The 18,717-nt window shown below is 44.8% G+C and overlaps 1 protein-coding gene and 1 long non-coding RNA gene across 9 annotated transcripts in view; one reads left to right on the top strand and one right to left on the bottom strand.

Moving 5' to 3' along the window:
* Positions 1–18,717, bottom strand: part of LOC141077161 (uncharacterized) — a 392,656-nt gene that overhangs the window by 268,196 nt on the left and 105,743 nt on the right. The gene's annotated exons all lie outside the window — the stretch shown is intronic.
* The window catches only part of SCMH1 (Scm polycomb group protein homolog 1), a 148,830-nt gene that overhangs the window by 106,287 nt on the left and 23,826 nt on the right, over positions 1–18,717 (top strand). For all 8 annotated transcript variants that reach the window (XM_073564161.1, XM_073564159.1, XM_073564160.1 and 5 more), the window contains 2 exons: positions 1,740–1,963; positions 7,729–7,855. In XM_073564161.1, coding sequence (XP_073420262.1) covers positions 1,740–1,963; positions 7,729–7,855 — 351 coding nt within the window. The remainder of the gene's footprint in view (positions 1–1,739; positions 1,964–7,728; positions 7,856–18,717) is intronic.

Below are 18,717 nucleotides of genomic sequence, written 5' to 3'. Positions count from 1 at the left end.
AATGTGCTTCTGATTAGGTGATCATCTGAACCAAATCTTTTTTTAATCAGATAGTTTTTATTAAAAGTTTTAGAAATGACAGGCATGTACAACTTACAACATGTTGTCAAACATTCCCTTCCCCCATAACACCCCCCTCCCTTTGTCCATCTGAACCAAATCTTATTTAACGAAGGAAAGTATAAAAAACATTGCTGTGGTGTTCACAAGCCTCTTGCAATAGGACAAGCTGAATGGCAAAACAAGTGCTAGCAATATCCCAAAAGTAATAGGAATGAATAAATAACTTTTAACCATGCCAAAGGAGTTGAAAAGAAAAGTCTTGAGTAAGGAAAAGAAGGGCTCAATTCTGGCTCTACTAACAGAGGGTACAGTGAGCGTCATGTTGCCTCCATCCTTAAAATTTCTAAGACGGCAGTCCATTACAACAAGGTCAAGCAGCAGACATTGGGGACAACAAAGCTACAGACCGGCAGAGGGCAAAAGCGACTCTCCACTGAAAAGGATGACAGTCATCTCAGCAACCACAGCATGACATCAAGTGACCTACAAAAGGAATGGCAAATGGTAGCTGGGGTAAAGTGCTTGACAAGAACAGTTCGTAACAGGCTCCTGGAGGCAGGGCTTAAGTCATGTAAAGGTAAAAAAAAGCCTTTCATCAGTGAGAAGCAAAGGAGAGCCAGGCTGAAGCTTGTCAAAGAGCATGAGGATTGGACCATAGAGGACTTGAGTAAGGTAATCTTCTCTGATTAGTGCAATTTTCAGCTTTGCCCAACACCTGGACATCTGGAGAGGCGTATAAGCCACAGTGTATTGCACCCAATCTGAAATTTGGTGGAGGATTGGTGATGGTCTGGGGATTCTTCAGCAAGGCTGGAATTGGGCAGGTTTATCTTTGCGAAGGATGTATGAATCAAGCCACATACAAGTTTATCCTGGAAAAACAGTTGCTTCCTTCTGCTCAGGCATTGTTCCCCAACTCTGAGGACTGGTTTTTCCAGGAGGACAATGCGCCATGCCACACAGCTAGGTCAGTCAATGTGTGGATGAAGGACCACCACATCAAATCCCTGTCTTGGCCAGCCCAATCTCCAGACCTGAACCCCATTGAAAACCTCTGGAATGTAATCAAGAGGAAGATGGATAGTCACAAGCCATCAAACAACGAAGAACTGCTTAAATATTTGTACCAGGAGTGGCATAAGGTCACCCACCAAAAGCAGTGTGAAAGACTGGTGGAAAGCTTGCCAAGACGCATGAAAGCTGTGATTAAAAATCATGGTTACTCCACAAAATATTGATTTCTGAACTCTTCCTGAGTTAAAACATTAGTATTGCTGTTTCTAAATGATTATGAACTTGTTTTCTTAGCATTATTTGAGGTCTGCAAGCACTGCATTTTTTTTGTTATTTTGGCCTTTTCTCATGTTCGGAAAATAAATCTAAATTTAGTGCTTGGAAATTCAAAGTCATGTTGTCAATAGTTTATAGAATAAAAGAGCAATTTACATTTTACTCAAAAATACTGTATACCTATAAAGAGAAAAATCAGGCAAACTGAAAATTTTGCAGAGCTGTATAATTTACGTTAAGCAATGTCAGGCAGTACTTTGCATAAAGCACTGATATAAGAAGTGTTTATCAATTTTATATTAAGTCCTCTTTCTTCCCTTTCTATCTCTTTGCACATAATGATTATTTATCAGCGAGTTCTGAAATAAAATCTTTCTTTCATGCAGTGGCCATTCCAAAAAGTCCAGCTCCAGCTGCAGGTATTGCCTCTGGTATCTTGCGAGGCCCTAAAACCTTGCTACCTGGTGTGCCAGGACGTAGACGTCGAAAGCCAGGAAGGAAGAAGGGTCAGCTGCCTAAAGCTCTTGCACATCAGTTGACAAATCAACCACCTAAACTTTGTGAACCTTTTCGCTTTCCCAAAAAGAGAGGTCCCAAGCCTGGAAGCAAGGTACTTGCCCTCACCATAAACTAAAATGTTGGAAGATGTATCAAAGTACAGAAATACAATGACTGGCATAATGGTTTACAAAGAATGACAGCTAAGCCCTCTTTAGGTATTTGTGATTTAAATAAAGGTAAAACTCTTTTCCCGTGACCCACTTTCTTCACACCATTATTAATTGCTTAGGCAGCAGCTACTCTACTTCACACTGGATACAATGTACAATATTTTCTTGCCATATGATTTTTTTTAATTTCACTTTTACCCAGTTGTATCTTATTTAATCCATCACATAATGAATGCTTAACCTTACAGTCATGGCCAAAAGTTTAGAGAATGACACAAATATTATATTTTCACATGATCTGCTGCCCTCTGGTTTTTATGTGTGTTTGTCAGATGTTTTTATCACATACAGAAATATAATTGCAATCATATTATGAGTAACAAAAGGTTATATTGACAGTTAGAATGAGTTAATGCAGCAAGTCAATATTTGCAGTGTTGACCCTTCTTCAGGACCTCAGCAATTCTCCCTGGCATGCTCTCAATCAACTTCTGGATCAAATCCTGACTGATAGCAGTCCATTCTTGCAAAATCAATGCTTTTATTTTGTCTGAATTTGAAGGTTTTGTTTGTCCACCCGTTTCTTGATGATTGACCACAAGTTCTCAATGGGATTAAGATCTGGGGAGTTTCCAGGCCATGGTCCCAAAATCTCTGTTTTGTTCCCTGAGCCATTTAGTTATCACTTTTGCTTTATGGCAAGGTGCTCCATCATGTTGAAAAAAGCATTGTTGATCGCCAAACTGCTCTTGGACGGTTGGGAGAAGTTGCTCTTGGAGGACATTCTGGTACCATTCTTTATTCATGGCTGTGTTTTTAGGCAAGACTGAGAGAGAGCCCATTCCCTTGGCTGAGAAGCAACCCCACACATGAATGGTTTCAGGATGCTTGACAGTTGGCATGAGACAAGACTGGTGGTAGCGCTCACCTGGTCTTCTCCGAATAAGCCGTTTTCCAGATGTCCCAAACAATCGAAAAGGGGATTCATCAAAGAAAATGACTTTACCCCAGTCCTCAGCAGTCCACTCCCTGTACCTCTTGCAGAATATCAGTCTGTCCATGATGTTTTTTCTGGAGAGAAGTGGCTTCTTTGCTGCCCTCCTTGAGACCAGGCCTTGCTCCAAGAGTCTCCTCCTCACAGTGCGTGCATATGCACTCACACCTGCCTGCTGCCATTCCTGAGCAATCTCTGCACTGCTGGTAGCCCGATCCCGCAGCTGAAACACTTTTAAGAGACGGTCCTGGCGCTTGCTGGTCTTTCTTGGGTGCCCTGGAGCCTTTTTGGCAACAAGGGAACCTCTCTCTTTGAAGTTCTTGATGATGCGATAGATTGTTGACTGAGGTGCAATCTTTCTAGCTGCGATACTCTTCCCTGTTAGGCCATTTTTGTGCAGTGCAATGATGACTGCACGTGTTTCTTTAGAGATAACCATGGTTAACAGAAGAGAAACAATGATGCCAAGCACCAGCCTCCTTTTAAAGTGTCCAGTGGTGTCATTCTTACTTAATCATGACAGATTGATCTCCAGCCCTGTCCTCATCAACACTCACACCTGTGTTAATGGAGCAATCACTGAAACGATGTTAGCTGGTCCTTTTAAGGCAGGGCTGCAATGATGCTGAAATGTGTTTTGGGGGATAAATTTTCTAGGCAATTATTGACTTTGCAAGTAATTGTGTTAAGCTGATCACTCTTTATAACATTCTGGAGTATATGCAAATTGCCATTAGAAAAAATGAAGCAGTAGACTTTGTAAAAATTAATATTTGTGTCATTCTCTAAACTTTTGGCCATGACTGTACATTTACATGAGGTGCACTATATAGAGTGGCTTGCAAAAGCATTCACCACCCCCCTCCCCCCCCCCCCTTAGCTTTTTACCTATTTTGTTACGGTACAACCTGTGTTTAAATAATTTTGTAATCTGATTTATGTGTTTTGTGTCAGCGCTAAATAGTCTAAGTTGGTGTATGGAGAAAACTATACGCATAAATTAAATTTGTGTTCTAATAACTAAAAATTGTCGTGCATATGTATTCACCCCTTTTGCTATGAAGCCCCTAAAATTTCTGGTGCAAGCAATTACCTTCATACATCACATGCTTAGGGTGGTTTCACATTTGCGTTCCCAGCAGCAGCGTCTGCCTGCGCACGGCCGCCGCTAAGCGCCTCCCCCTGCCGCGCCTCCTCCGGTAGCTCCGCCTAGGGGCGCATGACGCTGCATGCGACCTGCGTCCCCTATCTTTAGCACTGGGGACGCAGGCCGTGTGCAGGTATGCGTTTGGCGGCGCATGCGTCCTTTTGACGATGCGCCGAGCGCACCAAATTGCAACACAATACCTGTGCACGGCCTGCGTCCCCAGTGCTAAAGATAGGGGACGCAGGTCACATGCAGCATCATGCGCCCCTTGGCAGAGCTACCGGAGGAGGTGCCGCAGGGGGCAGGGCTTAGCGGCAGCCGTGCGCAGGCCGACGCTGCTGTTGGAAACGCAAATGTGAAGCCACCCTTAGTGAAATGAAGTCCACCTGTCTGCAATCTAAGTGTCACATGGTCTTGTCAGTATATACACACCTTTTCTGAAAGGCCACAGAGGCTGCAACATCATTAAGAAAGAGACACCACTAACCAAACACCACCATAAAGACCAAGGAGATCTCCAAACAAGTCAGGGACAAAGTTGTTGAGAAGTACATTGATCACCCTCACTGTCAAAGTTTTTTTTCTAATATCTAACCTGTATCTTCTCCCTTTCAGTTTCATTCCATTGCTTCTCGTGTTTCCATGTGCAAATGAGAATAATGACAATCCATCTATACTGTGACATCCCTTCAGATATCTGTACACAATTTTTAAGTCTCCTCTTAGCCTTCTTTTTTGCAAGCTAAACATTCCCAGATCCTTTAACTGTTCCTCTTAGGACATACTTTGCAGTCTGCTTACCATCCTGGTAGCTCTTCTCTGAAATTGCTCCAGTTTTTCAACTTCTGTTTTAAAATGTGGTCCCAGAACATAGTACTCAAGATAAGGCCTGACCAAGGAGGAGTAGAGGGGGATAATTACTTCACTTGATCTAGACTCTATGCTTCTCTTAATACATCCTAAAACTGTGTTTTCCTTTTTTCCTGCTGCATCATAATGTTGACTTGTGCAGTCTGTGATCTATTAGTATGCCCAAGTCTTTTTTTTACATGTGTTGTTCCTTAGTTCTATTCCTCCCATTCTATAATTTTCGTTTTTGTGCCCAGACGTATAATCTTGCATTTCTCTGTTAAATACCATTCTATTTGCTGCCCATTGTTAAAGCTTGTCTATATCCTGTTGAATCCTTTTTGTTCTCTCTAGTGTTAGATATCCCTCCTAGCTTTGCATTGTCTGCAAATTTGATTACTTTACCTTCAGTTCCTTTATCTAGAATCATTAACAAAAAATGTTGAACAACACTGGGGAAGGACAGAGCCTTGTGGTACCCCACATTAAATACTCTTCCAGTTGGATATGCAACCATATATTACCACTCTTTGAGTACGATCATTGAGCCAGTTATGAAACCTCCTAACCGTAGCCGTGTCAATCCCATACTTGGTCATTTTTTCAATACAGATAGTATGAAATACTTTATCAATTGCTTTGCTGAAGTCGAGATATAGAAAATCTATTGCATTTCCCTGATCAACCCAGTCGGTGATTCCATCATAAGGGAAATTAGATTAGTCTGGCATGAGTTGTTTGCTACAAACCCATGCTAGCTCTGGTAATTACTTGCTTACATGCTTTTTAATAATTTGTTCAAATATCTTTCCTGCTCACTGGCGTGTAACTTCCTGGCTCCGTCGTGTTTCCTTTTTTAAAAATAGGGACAACAATTGCCCTTCTCCAATCTTTTGGGACTTCTCTTGTTTTCCTGGATTTTTCAAAAGATTGTTCAGTTTCCTCTGCTAACACTTTCTGTACCCTAGGATGTAATTCATCTGGACCAGGAGATTTAAATTCATTTAAATTAGCTAAGTGTTCCTTCACCATCTCTCTTTTTATGGATGGTGTGGATTCTTTTATTCCTTCAATAGCACCGTGAAGATCAGTTGATGTTCAATTGCTTTCGAGAGAACACAGATGCAATTTGAAAGTTCAGCCATTTCACCCTTTTTATCTTGTCAAAATCTTATAGCATCTTTGACTTTTCTTTTGCTTTTGACATACCCCTAAAATCCTTTTTTACTGCTTTTGGTCTCCCTTGCAAGCCTCACTTCATTACTGGCTTTAGCTCTTCTAACTCTTGCCCTGCATTCCCTGCAAACAGCATTAAATTCTTCTTTAGATTCTTTATATTCCTCTTTCCATTTGATACACATTTATTTTTTCATTTTTAACAAGTGGTTAAGTTCTGTGTTTGTCCACCCTGGTCTCTTTAAATGCTTCCAATTCTTCTTTTTGGGATTATCGATTGTGCGGTGAGAATGTCCTTCAGCAAAATCTCCCATCCTTCTTGGACATTTCTGTCCTTTAGAACATCCATCCATTGGACCTTTTCTACCCTCTTTCTGAATCCATTAAAATATGCCCTTCTGTTGACCAACCTTTAAAGTTTGAGTTCTCGCTGGTCTTCCTCATCTAGTAATACAAAATTCGAGGATAGCATGATTGCTGCCTCCTAAATTTCTAGCCACCTTTACTTCCTCAACCATTTCCTCCCTGATGGTAAGAATTAGATCCAAGATTGCAGATCCTCTTGCTCTCTTTTACCTTTTTGAGAGATAAAGCAGTCAGCAAGAGAAGATAAAAAATTTCTGGACCCAGAACTTTTGCCTGAGAGACATTCCCAACAAATATCTGGATAGTTAAAATCTCCGATGATCACTATCGTACTTTTTTGAGAACAGAGGCATCGATGTAAAGCGTCCATCCATATCTTTAGTCTGTCCAGGTGGCCTATAGTAAACACCTACAATAGTGTCCTTTTCTGTTCTTCTCTCCTTGAATTCTTACCCAAACAGTTTCTACAGAGCTACCAGTCTCTGAAGCTTGGATCTCTGTGGAATGCAACACCTCCTCCCTTCTTGTTAATCCTATTTATAATAAATAAGTTGTAGCCTTCAAGGTTTGTATTCCAAGCTTGGGTATCACCTTACCAGTTTCAGTGATGCCTTTGACATCATATCTCTCTTCCTGTGTTAGCAGCTCCAATTCTCCTTGTTTCTTTCCCATGCTCTGTGCATTTGGATGGACACATTTTAGTTTGTAGTCGGCTTCTGCTGCTCCAATGTTTTCATTCAGAGTTTGATGTTTTTGTTTTTCCTTTCCACTCCTAACAGCAGGGTTCTCAAAAGAATTCATTAGCTGCATATTTCTTCCTGGCCATTTATTTCCCATCCCATATTGCTCTAGCTTAAAGCTCTCCTGATAAGTGTAGAGTGTAAATCTGCACCAGATATAACAGTGAATTTATAAAAACCGTAGCTAGCAACACATAAAGTGATACATCTCTGAAATCTGGGCCTCTGCCCCTACATCATGCTACTGTCAGATGAGCTAGCAATAACGTCATGACAGATTCCCCTTAAATAGTTTAACATCATCTGAATGTAAAGTAATTAGTGTTTTTCTGCAAATACTTTTATCTATTCATCTATGATTTTATCATTTACAATTAAACCACAACAATTTTCTTTTATTTTATTCACTTTTCTTTTTTTTGTCCTTCACAGAGAAAGCCCCGACTTTTGCTGAACCAGGTCCCCACTTCACCTACAAACAGTACCCCAGAACCAGATACAAGCACTGTACCGCAAGATGCTGCAACCATTCCATGTGCTGCCATGCAGGCACCCACAGGTAATTATGCTGGCCCCAATTTCTTGTATATCTTTTCACCACTTATGTTTTTTTTTTATACAAGAGCACCAAAAATGGAAAAAGATTCTCCACTATTCTCACTGCAGTAGCTGCAGAAGACCCTCGTTAGATCATTGGCCCGCAACTAATTTCTTTCTCTTGTTCTAATTCAAAGAAGGAATTTTTATGGATTAAGCGTGCGCTGCCAGACCATCACTCCTCACAAGTTGTATGCTTTATGTACGTGACGTGTACATGTCATCCCCTGAGGAAGAAGTTTTTAACTTTGAAACGCGTTGGGAATTAAATGTATAAAGCATACAACTTGTGAGGAGTGATGGTCTGGCAGCACACGCTTAATCCATAAAAATTCCTTCTTTGAATCTGATGATTTTATGGCCATGGCGCAGTCATTTAGATGTGCAGCAGGCTGACCTTGTTCCTTTATGTCTGATACTCTCCTGCACAGGGTGAGTATAACTAATTGTTTTATATTCTGATTTTCTCGGGTAAGACCCTATTGCGCTCTTTTTCTTTCAGTTTTTACTATTTCTCTTGTTCTAGTGACTCCTGCAATTTCATCGTCATATTGAGATTTGGCAAGGCCATATAACTGAGAGTTAGTATGAGGCTAAAGAACTCCTGCGTCAAATGAGTCATATGTTTTACATATTTAATACCTGGAGTGTGTCAATAGCTTTCAAGCTAGAAAGATTTTGCATTCCCTTATTATAGAAAACTAGATGGTGGCCCGATTCTAACGCATCGGGTATTTTAGAATATGGCCAGCGGGAGACCAAAGTTCAAAAGATGGTCCAGGACGATCCACCAAGATCGGCGATCTCACAGCGGGGGCCTGGTCGCTGCTGCGTGTCACCAGGGCTGCCACTAGGAATTTCGGGGCCCCATACTGGCAAAATTTTCGGGGCCCCCTTTAGACTCCGCCCAGGCTCCATCCAGCCCCGCCTCCACCACTCGAACTGTCCACAGTCCCACCGCTCTCTCTTGGATAAACTCCACTTCTCACCTATCACACATTAACAGTTCCCATCACCAGGTCACACATATAGCCAGCAGCTTTTGCTTTGGCCAAAAGATTGTTTTAAGTCGCCACCATAACAGGGTAGACACTTTTGGCCAGGCCCTACTCTACTGTAACCTATTAAATATTTGTTAAAATATGCAATACAATTTAGGTATATTTTTATTTATTTTTCAATTTTTTAAAATGACCAATAATATCACATACAAGGAACAAATACCACCGCACCATGTCCAGACCACAACTTACCACCACATACAAGGAACAAATACCGCTACACCATGTCCAGACCACATATTACCACCACATAGTGACCTATAATAAGACATACAAGGAACAAATACCGCCATACCATGACCAGACCACATATTACTACCATAGTGACCGAATAATATCACATACAACGAACAAATACCACCGCACCATGAACAGACCGCAAATTACCACCACAAAGTGACCAAATAATAGAATATACAAGGGACAAATACCACTGCACCACGCCCAGACCACATATTACCACCACATGGAGAATGAATACTACAATACTGACATTAATTAAAAAAACATAATACTATGACCATAAGAGACATTATACACACAAGATCTGTACTTAGTATGCAGTGTCTGTGTACAGGTAATATAGTGATCAATGACATTATACACAGGAGCTCTGTATATAATGTACAGGTAACATAGTGATCACCGGTGACATTATACACAGGACCTCTGTACATAGTGTCAGTGTACATGTAACACACTAACTCACCAGTGATGTCTCTAGGTGAAGTCCATCATCTTTGTTTTTCATCTTTCATCCAGCACTGATCGCCATCACGTCTTCCAGCCAGGACTCGTCTCTGCAGGAAATAACACAGTTATCTAGAGCTCCGCTTGCAGAACACATTACTTATTTTTTCCCAACTTCTACATTACACCACATGAAGAAAAAAAGGCGACATAGTATCACTCTACACAGTAACAGGACCGCCCCCCCATTTACAACAGTATCCTCAAAATAAAATACATCACTGCAGTAATAATATCCCTTAATTAGCCCCTATGGTAATAATATCCCCCATCCTGACTCCCGTGTGTCTCATTTTTGGCTTCAGCCATATGTTCTCCCATCCCACCCTCATCAGTATCCATTCTGCCCCATATGATCTCCCCTCCTGACCAATCTGTCTAAATCGTATCCATCCTGCCCCATGACCCTGCTCCATCTATCTCCAATCATGCCCGGTGTCTCACATTCTGCCCCCTCCTGTGTCTCACTGTCACATTCTGCCCCCTCCTGTGTCTCACTGTCACATTCTGCCCCCTCCTGTGTCTCACTGTCACATTCTGCCCCCTCCTGTGTCTCACTGTCACATTCTGCCCCCTCCTGTGTCTCACTGTCACATTCTGCCCCCATGTCCAGCATTCTGCCCCAGTCTCTTGCATTCTACCCCCAGCGTCCACCATTCTGCCCGCAGCGTCCAACATTCTGCCCCAGCTCACAGCCTGCCCCCATGTCCAGCATTCTGCCTCAGTCTCCAGCATTCTGCCCCAGCTTCGAGCATTCTGCCCCATGTCCAGAATTCTGCCCCATGTCCATTCTGCCCCCTGCATTCTTCTGCCCCATGTCCAGCATTCTGCCCCGTCTCACAGTCTGCCCTCATATCCAGCATTCTGCCACCAGCGTCCAGCATTCTGTCCCCAGCGTCCAGCATTCTGCCCCCAGTGTCCAGCATTCTGCCCCCAGTGTCCAGCATTCTGCCCCCAGTGTCCAGCATTATGCCCCGTGTCCAGCATTATGCCCCGTGTCCAGCATTATGCCCCGTGTCCAGCATTCTGCCCCAGCGTCCAGCATTCTGCCCCATGTCCATTCTGCCCCCAGCATTCTGCCCCATGTCCAGCATTCTGCCCCCAGCGTCCAGCATTCTGCCCCCAGCATTCTGCCCCCAGCGTCCAGCATTCTGCCCCATGTCCATTCTGCCCCCAGCATTCCTGCCCCATGTCCAGCATTCTGCCCCCAGCGTCCAGCATTCTGCCCCCAGCATTCTGCCCCCAGCGTCCAGCATTCTGCCCCCAGCATTCTGCCCCCAGCGTCCAGCATTCTGCCTCCAGCATTCTGCCCCCAGCGTCCAGCATTCTGCCCCCAGCGTCCAGCATTCTGCCCCCAGCATTCTGCCCCCAGCGTCCAGCATTCTGCCCCCAGCATTCTGCCCCCAGCATTCTGCCCCCAGCGTCCAGCATTCTGCCCCCAGCGTCCAGCATTCTGCCCCAGCGTCCAGCATTCTGCCCCATGTCCATTCTGCCCCCAGCATTCCTGCCCCATGTCCAGCATTCTGCCCCCAGCATTTCTGCCCCCAGCGTCCAGCATTCTGCCTCCAGCATTCTGCCCCCAGCATCCAGCATTCTGCAATTCTGAAATTTCCGCAGCATTTCAGCAACTCCCGCCGCGGGAAAAACGCATGCGAATTCGCATGCGTTTTCCCGCGGAAACATGCGTTTTTCATGCGATTTTCATGTGCGAAATTCAAGCGCATTCCAAACGACTTGAAGCATTGCTTGGAATATGATTGACAGGTTGGTCACACTTGTCAAGCATAGTGTTTGACAATTGTGATTAACTTTTTACTATTGATGCTGTCTATGTATAGTAAAAGATAGAATGTAAAAAAAAAAATTAAAAAAAGGTTATTCTCACCTTCCGACGGCACCCGATCTCCTCTCCACGCTCCTGGCATCTTCCGGTCCCAGTAATGCTTAGCACGAAGGACCGGAGATGATGTCACTCTCGCGAGAGCGTGACGTCATCAGCGGTCTTCCGCGCAAAGCATTACTGGGACCGGAAGATGCCGGGCGCCTGGTCAGAGGAGGGAAAGAGTCCGGGGGCCGTCGGAAGGTGAATATATCACTATTTTTTTATTTTAATTCTATTTTTTACAGGTTTATGGTACCCAGGGCCTGGAGGAGAGTCTCCTCTCCTCTGGACCCCGGGTACCATCCGCACATTGAGCGCTGCGCCGGTCTTCTCCCGGCTGCATCGCCGATGACCTGCGGCAACAGTTGGGAGATCAGCGGCTAGCGCTGCATATCTCCCAACGGTAGCGGTGGTGTGCGTCGTTCGAATGCCGCGCAAATTCGTAGCCGGACTGCGCCTGTCGCTCATTGGTCGTGCCCGGCCGGGCACAACCAATCAGCAACACGGGATTTCCGTTACAGACAGACAGAGAATTAGACGATTATATAGTAGAAAAGGTGAAGCATGGTAACCAACAGAACAGGGTTGGGAAATCTTTTCCACTGCCAAGGGCTTTTTGAATATTTATGCTATCCTTTAGGGCAGAGGTCTCAAACACGCGGGCCGCGCGATGGCTGTTCTGTGTGCACAGGACCTGGGATGAGGTCACAGGAGGGGAGGAGTCAGGGGTCACATGATCAGGAGCCTCAGTGTATGCAGGATGCTGTTGTCTGTGCTGGTTGCCATGGTGCTGGATGCGGGTAAGTTTATGTATGGGGTCAGGAGGGGTTTACAGGGTGGATGTGGCAGAGTCGTGTGTGTACAAGGTGTACGGAGCTGAGCCGCCTGTGTATGAGGTGTACGGAGCTGAGCCGCCTGTGTATGAGGTGTACGGAGCGGAGTCGCCTGTGTATGAGGTGTACGGAGCTGAGCCGCCTGTGTATGAGGTGTACTGAGCGGAGCCGCCTGTGTATGAGGTGTACGGAGCAGAGCCGCCTGTGTATGAGGTGTGCGGAGCGGAGCCGCGTGTGTACAAGGTGTGTGGAGAGGAGCCGCGTGTGTACGAGGTGTGCGAAGCGGAGCCACGCATGTAAGAGGTGTGCTGGGCGGAGATGTGCGTGTATTTTGGCATGGGGGAGCCCCATTTGAAAGTTCGCACCAGGGCCCATAACTTTGTAGTTACGCCACTGCTCACGCTAGAAGAGAGGAGGAGTGCACCGCTTCATAGTGGCTGTGGCCCTGCATGATGACATCCCTCTGGCGCTGTGTAATGACATCATGCCAGTGCGCAGAGAGCAGAGGCGTGACTTTCCCCCCATTGCTGGATTTTGCAGGTGACTGTGGCTGTGTGTGTATACAGCGAGATGATAGCGCCGGCTCACATGCAGAGCCGACACTATCGTCCGCTTAGGTAAGCTGTACATCGCAGCTGACAACCTATTTGAACGGCCACGATCGGTATTAGCACCGATCGCGGCTGTTTAACCCCTTAGATACCGCTATCAATTGTGGCTGTATTAAGTTTGAAAGGAATGCGCTAGCTTAAATTTTTTTTATGTGCGGCCCATTTACTCTGCCGAGTTTGAGACCCCTGCTTTAGGGGCTGTGCAAATTACATCCTGGACGTAATCTTTCATTGCACTCACCTCAGGATTCAGTTGTGAACGCTGCGTCCGCGTGCTCACAGATCAAGAAGAAATTAATGGGAAGGTGGATGTCAAAATACAGCTTCTGGCCCAAGCATTTTGATCCTCAAGGATCTGCCTAGGGGCCAAATAATTGGTCATCAAAGGCCGCCTTGGGCCTGAGGATCCCCACCCCTGATGTAGAAGAAGCATGGTAACCCACATAACAGCCAGCATCTAGACCAGGGATGGGGAATCTTTTTTTTCTGGCAAGGGCCATTTGGATATATTTATACCATCTTTTGGGGGCTGTACAAATGTAGGAGAAGCATGGTAACCCACATAGCAGCCATCATCTAGGGGAATCATGGTAATTTACATAGCAACCATCATCTAAGAGAGGCATGCAAACCCACATAAAGCATTGTAACTCACATAGCAGCCATCATCCAGGACAGTGTTTCTCAACACTCCAGTCCTCAAGACCCACCAACAGGTCTTGTTTTCAGGATCTCCATAGTATTGCATAGGTGATGGAATTAATTCTTGAGCAGGTGATGAAATTATCACTTGTACAATACTAAGGATATCATGAAAACTTTACCTGTTGGTGGTCTTGAGGACAGAAGTTGAGAAATTTTGATCTAGGAGAAGCATTTTAATCTACATAGTAGCCATCATCTTAAACTATGTTGACTCTTACATCATTTTCCTTCACATGAGGGACTGCAGCTTGTGATCTATTCGGACAATGGGCTGCATTCATGTCATAAAAAAAAGCCACAGCCTCCAGAATTCATCTTTATGAGCAATGACTGTTAGTGGGCCTAATGCAGAACAGAATACACTTGGAAATGTAAATATAATATACAGTATGTATATTGACTGTCTCAGGGGTGGACACTGACAGCTTGGGGCCTTTGTGCAAGAAATACGTCAAACCCCCCCCCCCCCGCCTGTCATGCCGCTTATGAAGAGGACAATCTGGCCATGGGACCCCTGGAGCCTTGGGCTCTAATCAACAGGCCAGTTTGCCCTCATTACCACCAGGGCATAATGGGGCGTACATAGAGTTTACAGGGCCCCATAGCGAAAGTTCGATTTAAACGCATACAGACACACACATGCGTAAACGCATACAGACACGCACATGCGTAAGCACATACAGACAAGCACATGCGTAAACGCATACAGACACACACGTGTAATGACCATGCCGAACGTTCCCTGCTATCCACCCCCACACGGTGTCCACAGCCGAAGGAATTATGACACACACCGGTCTCGGGGATAACAGTTGCTTTTACTTCTGCAGGAACGGGAATTATAACTTGGAACAAATAAGGAACAGTCTCTCATGGGTAGTCCATGGCAATTACAGTTCACACTTAGATGCTGAGATGTGATTGGGATCTGGAGCTTTAAGAGCACCGGGCAGTGTCTGTTGGTATTTTACAGAAGGAGGTAGATGCAGCAATTAGAGGTTACAGACCTGTACTTGGGGTTAGCTCCACAATGTGTCACAGCACATGCACAAGTACTTATAGGTGAATGTAGAAACTGTGGTGAATCCAGTCAGAAATACTTTACATGTGGTGAATCCTGTCAGCAATAGAATGATGTCTATACAGGTTAGAGGGAACTCAGGCTTTTACGCCTGCAGGAGATCTTGAGGTAAAAACCTCCTCCATGTGTGTTCTGCTCTCCCTGAAGGCATCCCTCAGACTAAATAACATTCTAGACTTGCCTGGAAAACAGCTCCTCCTATTGACCATGTGCCTAGGAGCTGGCCAATAGGAGACCGAATTCACATCTCAGATCCTTACAAAACAATAAGTAATTGTACACTTTCACCATTAGATGGCGACAGAACACAGCAAATGAGAAATGCATTGCATCTAAAATGAAGGTGACTAGAAATAGAGAATTACAGCTCACAAATAATGTAGAGAGCCAGTTGGAGAGTGAGCTGTAGTATACAGAAGCTACTCACAATTCAGTATTACTTAAAGGGACAGACACTCTGGACTGGGCCACTACATACTTCCCCTCTGAAGATAAGCCGTCCTCGACGACTGCGCGAGTGGAGGACTACTAAAGAAGGAAATATACAGGTAATGTAAATCAACACAAAGGCAAGCATGCTCAGATATATGGGAGAACAATATGCAATAAACATTTGCAAAACATGAAGGTGGAAGTGCCAGTGTGGAATAGAGTCTCTTTCCGCAATATACTATCGTCCATATGAAAGGCTCTGGAAAGGCAATTTAGTGGCAACCACCAGTCCATAATAAGTCCACGGCTGCATAGGAAAATAATGCAAACAATAAGCAAAGTGCATGGTATTATCTAGGTGCAGAAGCGTAAACATTACTAAACTGACTAGCTAACTAATTATACATATGAAACAGGATATTATTTTTTTTCAGTCTCTGTAGGGGGCTGGAAGTGTTCCCTTTGTGCTTCGCTCTGAACGCCTCAACCTTTCATCTTTCTCTTAAGCAGGAATGAAACAGTCTGCTGGTTCAGGTGGGATTGGCAAAGGAGGAACAACTGGAGCAGGAATCGAGACGGGGACATATTGATAGCACGGGAGGATAAATTGATAGTTGAAACGAGACTCTTCCTCCATGGGTTGTCTGGGTGTTGGCTCCAAGGTAGGAATTGGTGTGTAGACCGGCATGACTTGTGGAGAAGGTGAGGACATCACCAGTAGATCCTTTTTGGTACACAACTTCATGCGGTTTCTGTGCGCTGTCTGTGGGGCCATTTCGGGTTTCTTCACTTCATATACATCGGACTCCGGATACATGATAGCTGTAATTGTGTAGGGCTCTGTTTCCCAGAGTGAATTGAGTTTCCCTGTACGGTGGCATTTCTTTAGCCACACTTTGTCTCCAAGGTGAAGTGGGGAAGCATTAGCTCTTTGGTTGTAGCTCTCTTTCTGTTGACGGTGAGCTTCGCCCATGCGGTAATCAGCGATCGGTTGGGCTTCATGTATTCATCACTGATGCTCTGTGACCCAATCAGTTTTAGGCAGGGGATTGATCACATCAGGAACCTGGATTCCCAAAGCACGATCTTTTGGGAGTTGACCTTGTCTTCCAAACATCAAATAATATGACGAGTAGCCGGTAGAACAATGGACAGTATTGTAGGTTTCCACTAACTCAAGTAGTTGAGGCCATTCAGCTTGTTTGGTAACAGATACTGTTTGCAGCATATTGATGAAGGTCTGGTTGACTTTCTCACAAAAGGCCATTCCCTTGTGGATGATAGGCAGTGGTTCTTAGCTTCTTGCTCCCATGGAGTTTGCAGAGTTTTTGAAATAGTTGGGACTCAAAGGCAGGTCCACGGTCTGTGAGGACTGCTTCAGGGCAACCGTAATGTCTCACATATTCGTGGTAGAAGGTGATAGCTGTAGTCCGAGCTGTAAGGTCTTTCACTGGTATAACAGCAACCCACTTAGTATAGTGGTCCACCATGGTAAGGGCATACGTGTAGCCCGAACGAGTTGGAGCAAGCTTCAAGTGATCAAGAGCAACTAGTTCATTCGGTTTCTGAGAATGGATTGGATGAAGATGAGCTCTGGCATCTTTCTTACCAGTTTTAGTGAGATTGCAAGCTGAGCATGCGCTACACCAATTCTCTATATCTGAACGCATCCCAATCCAATAGAAGCGTTGGCGTATGGTAGCTTCAGTTTTGTGTACGCCTAAGTGCCCAGACTGGTCATAGTAGGCATCGAGAACAATTCTGGCATCTTGCCGTGTGATTAAAATCTGATGTAATCTTTCACCTGAAACAGGGTCTAGGGAATTGCGCAAGATCAAGTCCTTTTGAATGAAGTCTTTTGCGCTGTCTCCATAGACGATTAAGCTCAACATCAGGACATCGTCTGCGTCGTCGGGCAGTTATTCTCCCAGTAGTCAGGTATTCATAGATCTCTCCTAGGACACGAGACTCCTTTTGAAGGGTTTGCCATCTCAATGGATCTTGGTACAAATCTGCTTTCGGTTGAGAGACTGCATCAGTTTGTGTAGCAGCACTGGCATTCTGTGTAGCAAATCTTTGATAGAAGGGAGGCATCTCGACATCTTCCCACAGATCTTCTTCAGGAGGCTCTTCTATGGGCAAACCATATACCACATCCGCACTGATGTAGATCTTGCCACTGTGATACTTAATGTCAAAGCAGAAACTCGCCATTCTTGAAGCCCATCTTCTCCAGAGCATCTTGCCGTGCAGTATTAAGGTGAGCGAGAGGATTATTGTCCGTGTAAACGGTGAAGGGGGTAGCCGCGAAGTAATTTTTGAACCTCTCAGTGATGGCCCACACAAGAGCTAGCAGCTCTAACTTGAATGAGCTGTAATTGTTATTGTTCCTCTCAGCGCCTCTCAAGCTTCGGCTGGCATAGGCAATGACTCTCTCTTTGCCATTTTGGACTTGTGATAGTACCGCCCCGAGGCCTTGATAGCTAGCATCCGTGTAGAGACGGAAAGGGTAGTAGTAGTCAGGATACGCCAGAATTGGAGGGGAAGTTAGTAAGCTTTTCAGCATCTGAAAGTCAGTTTCTTGTCGTTCAGGCCAATCAATTGGAAGTCTTCTGTCGTAGTGTTCTGTAGGACAACCTCGTAGCAGTTCTGTAAGGGGTTCTGCTATTTGCACAAAATGAGGGATGAAGCGGCGGTAGTAGCCTGCAAACTCTAGGAAACTCTTGACTTCTTTCACAGTTCTTGGAGTATCCCAGTCATTCACAGCTGATATTTTGTCAGAATCGGGCTGGATACATTTGGCACTTACAACATGACCCAGGTATTTGACTTTCGGCTTGAGCAGATGGCACTTTGATGGTTTTAGTTTCAGGCCATGTTCAATGAGTACCTGGAATAATTCTGCAAGATGGCGTTAGTGTTCTTCATAAGTATGGGAATACACGATCACATCATCGAGATATAACAGAACACTTTGGAAGTTGAGGTGACCAAGACATTTCTCCATGAGTCGCTGAAATGTAGCAGGAGCAGTGCATAACTCAAATGGCATACCGTTGAACTCGTCCCATCGGGGTGGGGAAGGCTGTCTTCTCTCTATCTTCAGGAGCAATGGGTACCTGCCAATAGCCACTGGTCAAGTCAAGAGTGGAGAAATATGCAGCGGAGTCAAGAGCCGTGATGAATTCTTCAATCCGTGGAAGAGGATAGGCGGTTTTGTGCGTAACACTGTTCAGCTTTCTGTAGTCGACACAAAACCTGATGTTACCATCCTTCTTCTTCCCCAGGACGATTGGTGCAGCCCATGGGCTTTGACTTTCTCGAATGACTAGAATCTTTCATCTCCTTTAACAGCGTCTTTACTTGCTGATAGTTAGCAGGAGGTACTGAACGGTGTCTTTCCTTGATAGGAGGATGATCAACTGTTTGGATTCTGTGTTGTATCAGGGATGTCCTGCCAAGGTCAAGT

Source organism: Dendrobates tinctorius, unplaced genomic scaffold (assembly GCF_039654945.1).
Source record: "Dendrobates tinctorius isolate UK_male_01 unplaced genomic scaffold, ASM3965494v1 ptg000015l, whole genome shotgun sequence".
In the NCBI taxonomy this organism is placed as follows: Eukaryota; Metazoa; Chordata; class Amphibia; order Anura; family Dendrobatidae; genus Dendrobates; species Dendrobates tinctorius.
This window is presented reverse-complemented; position numbering and strand designations above follow the sequence as displayed.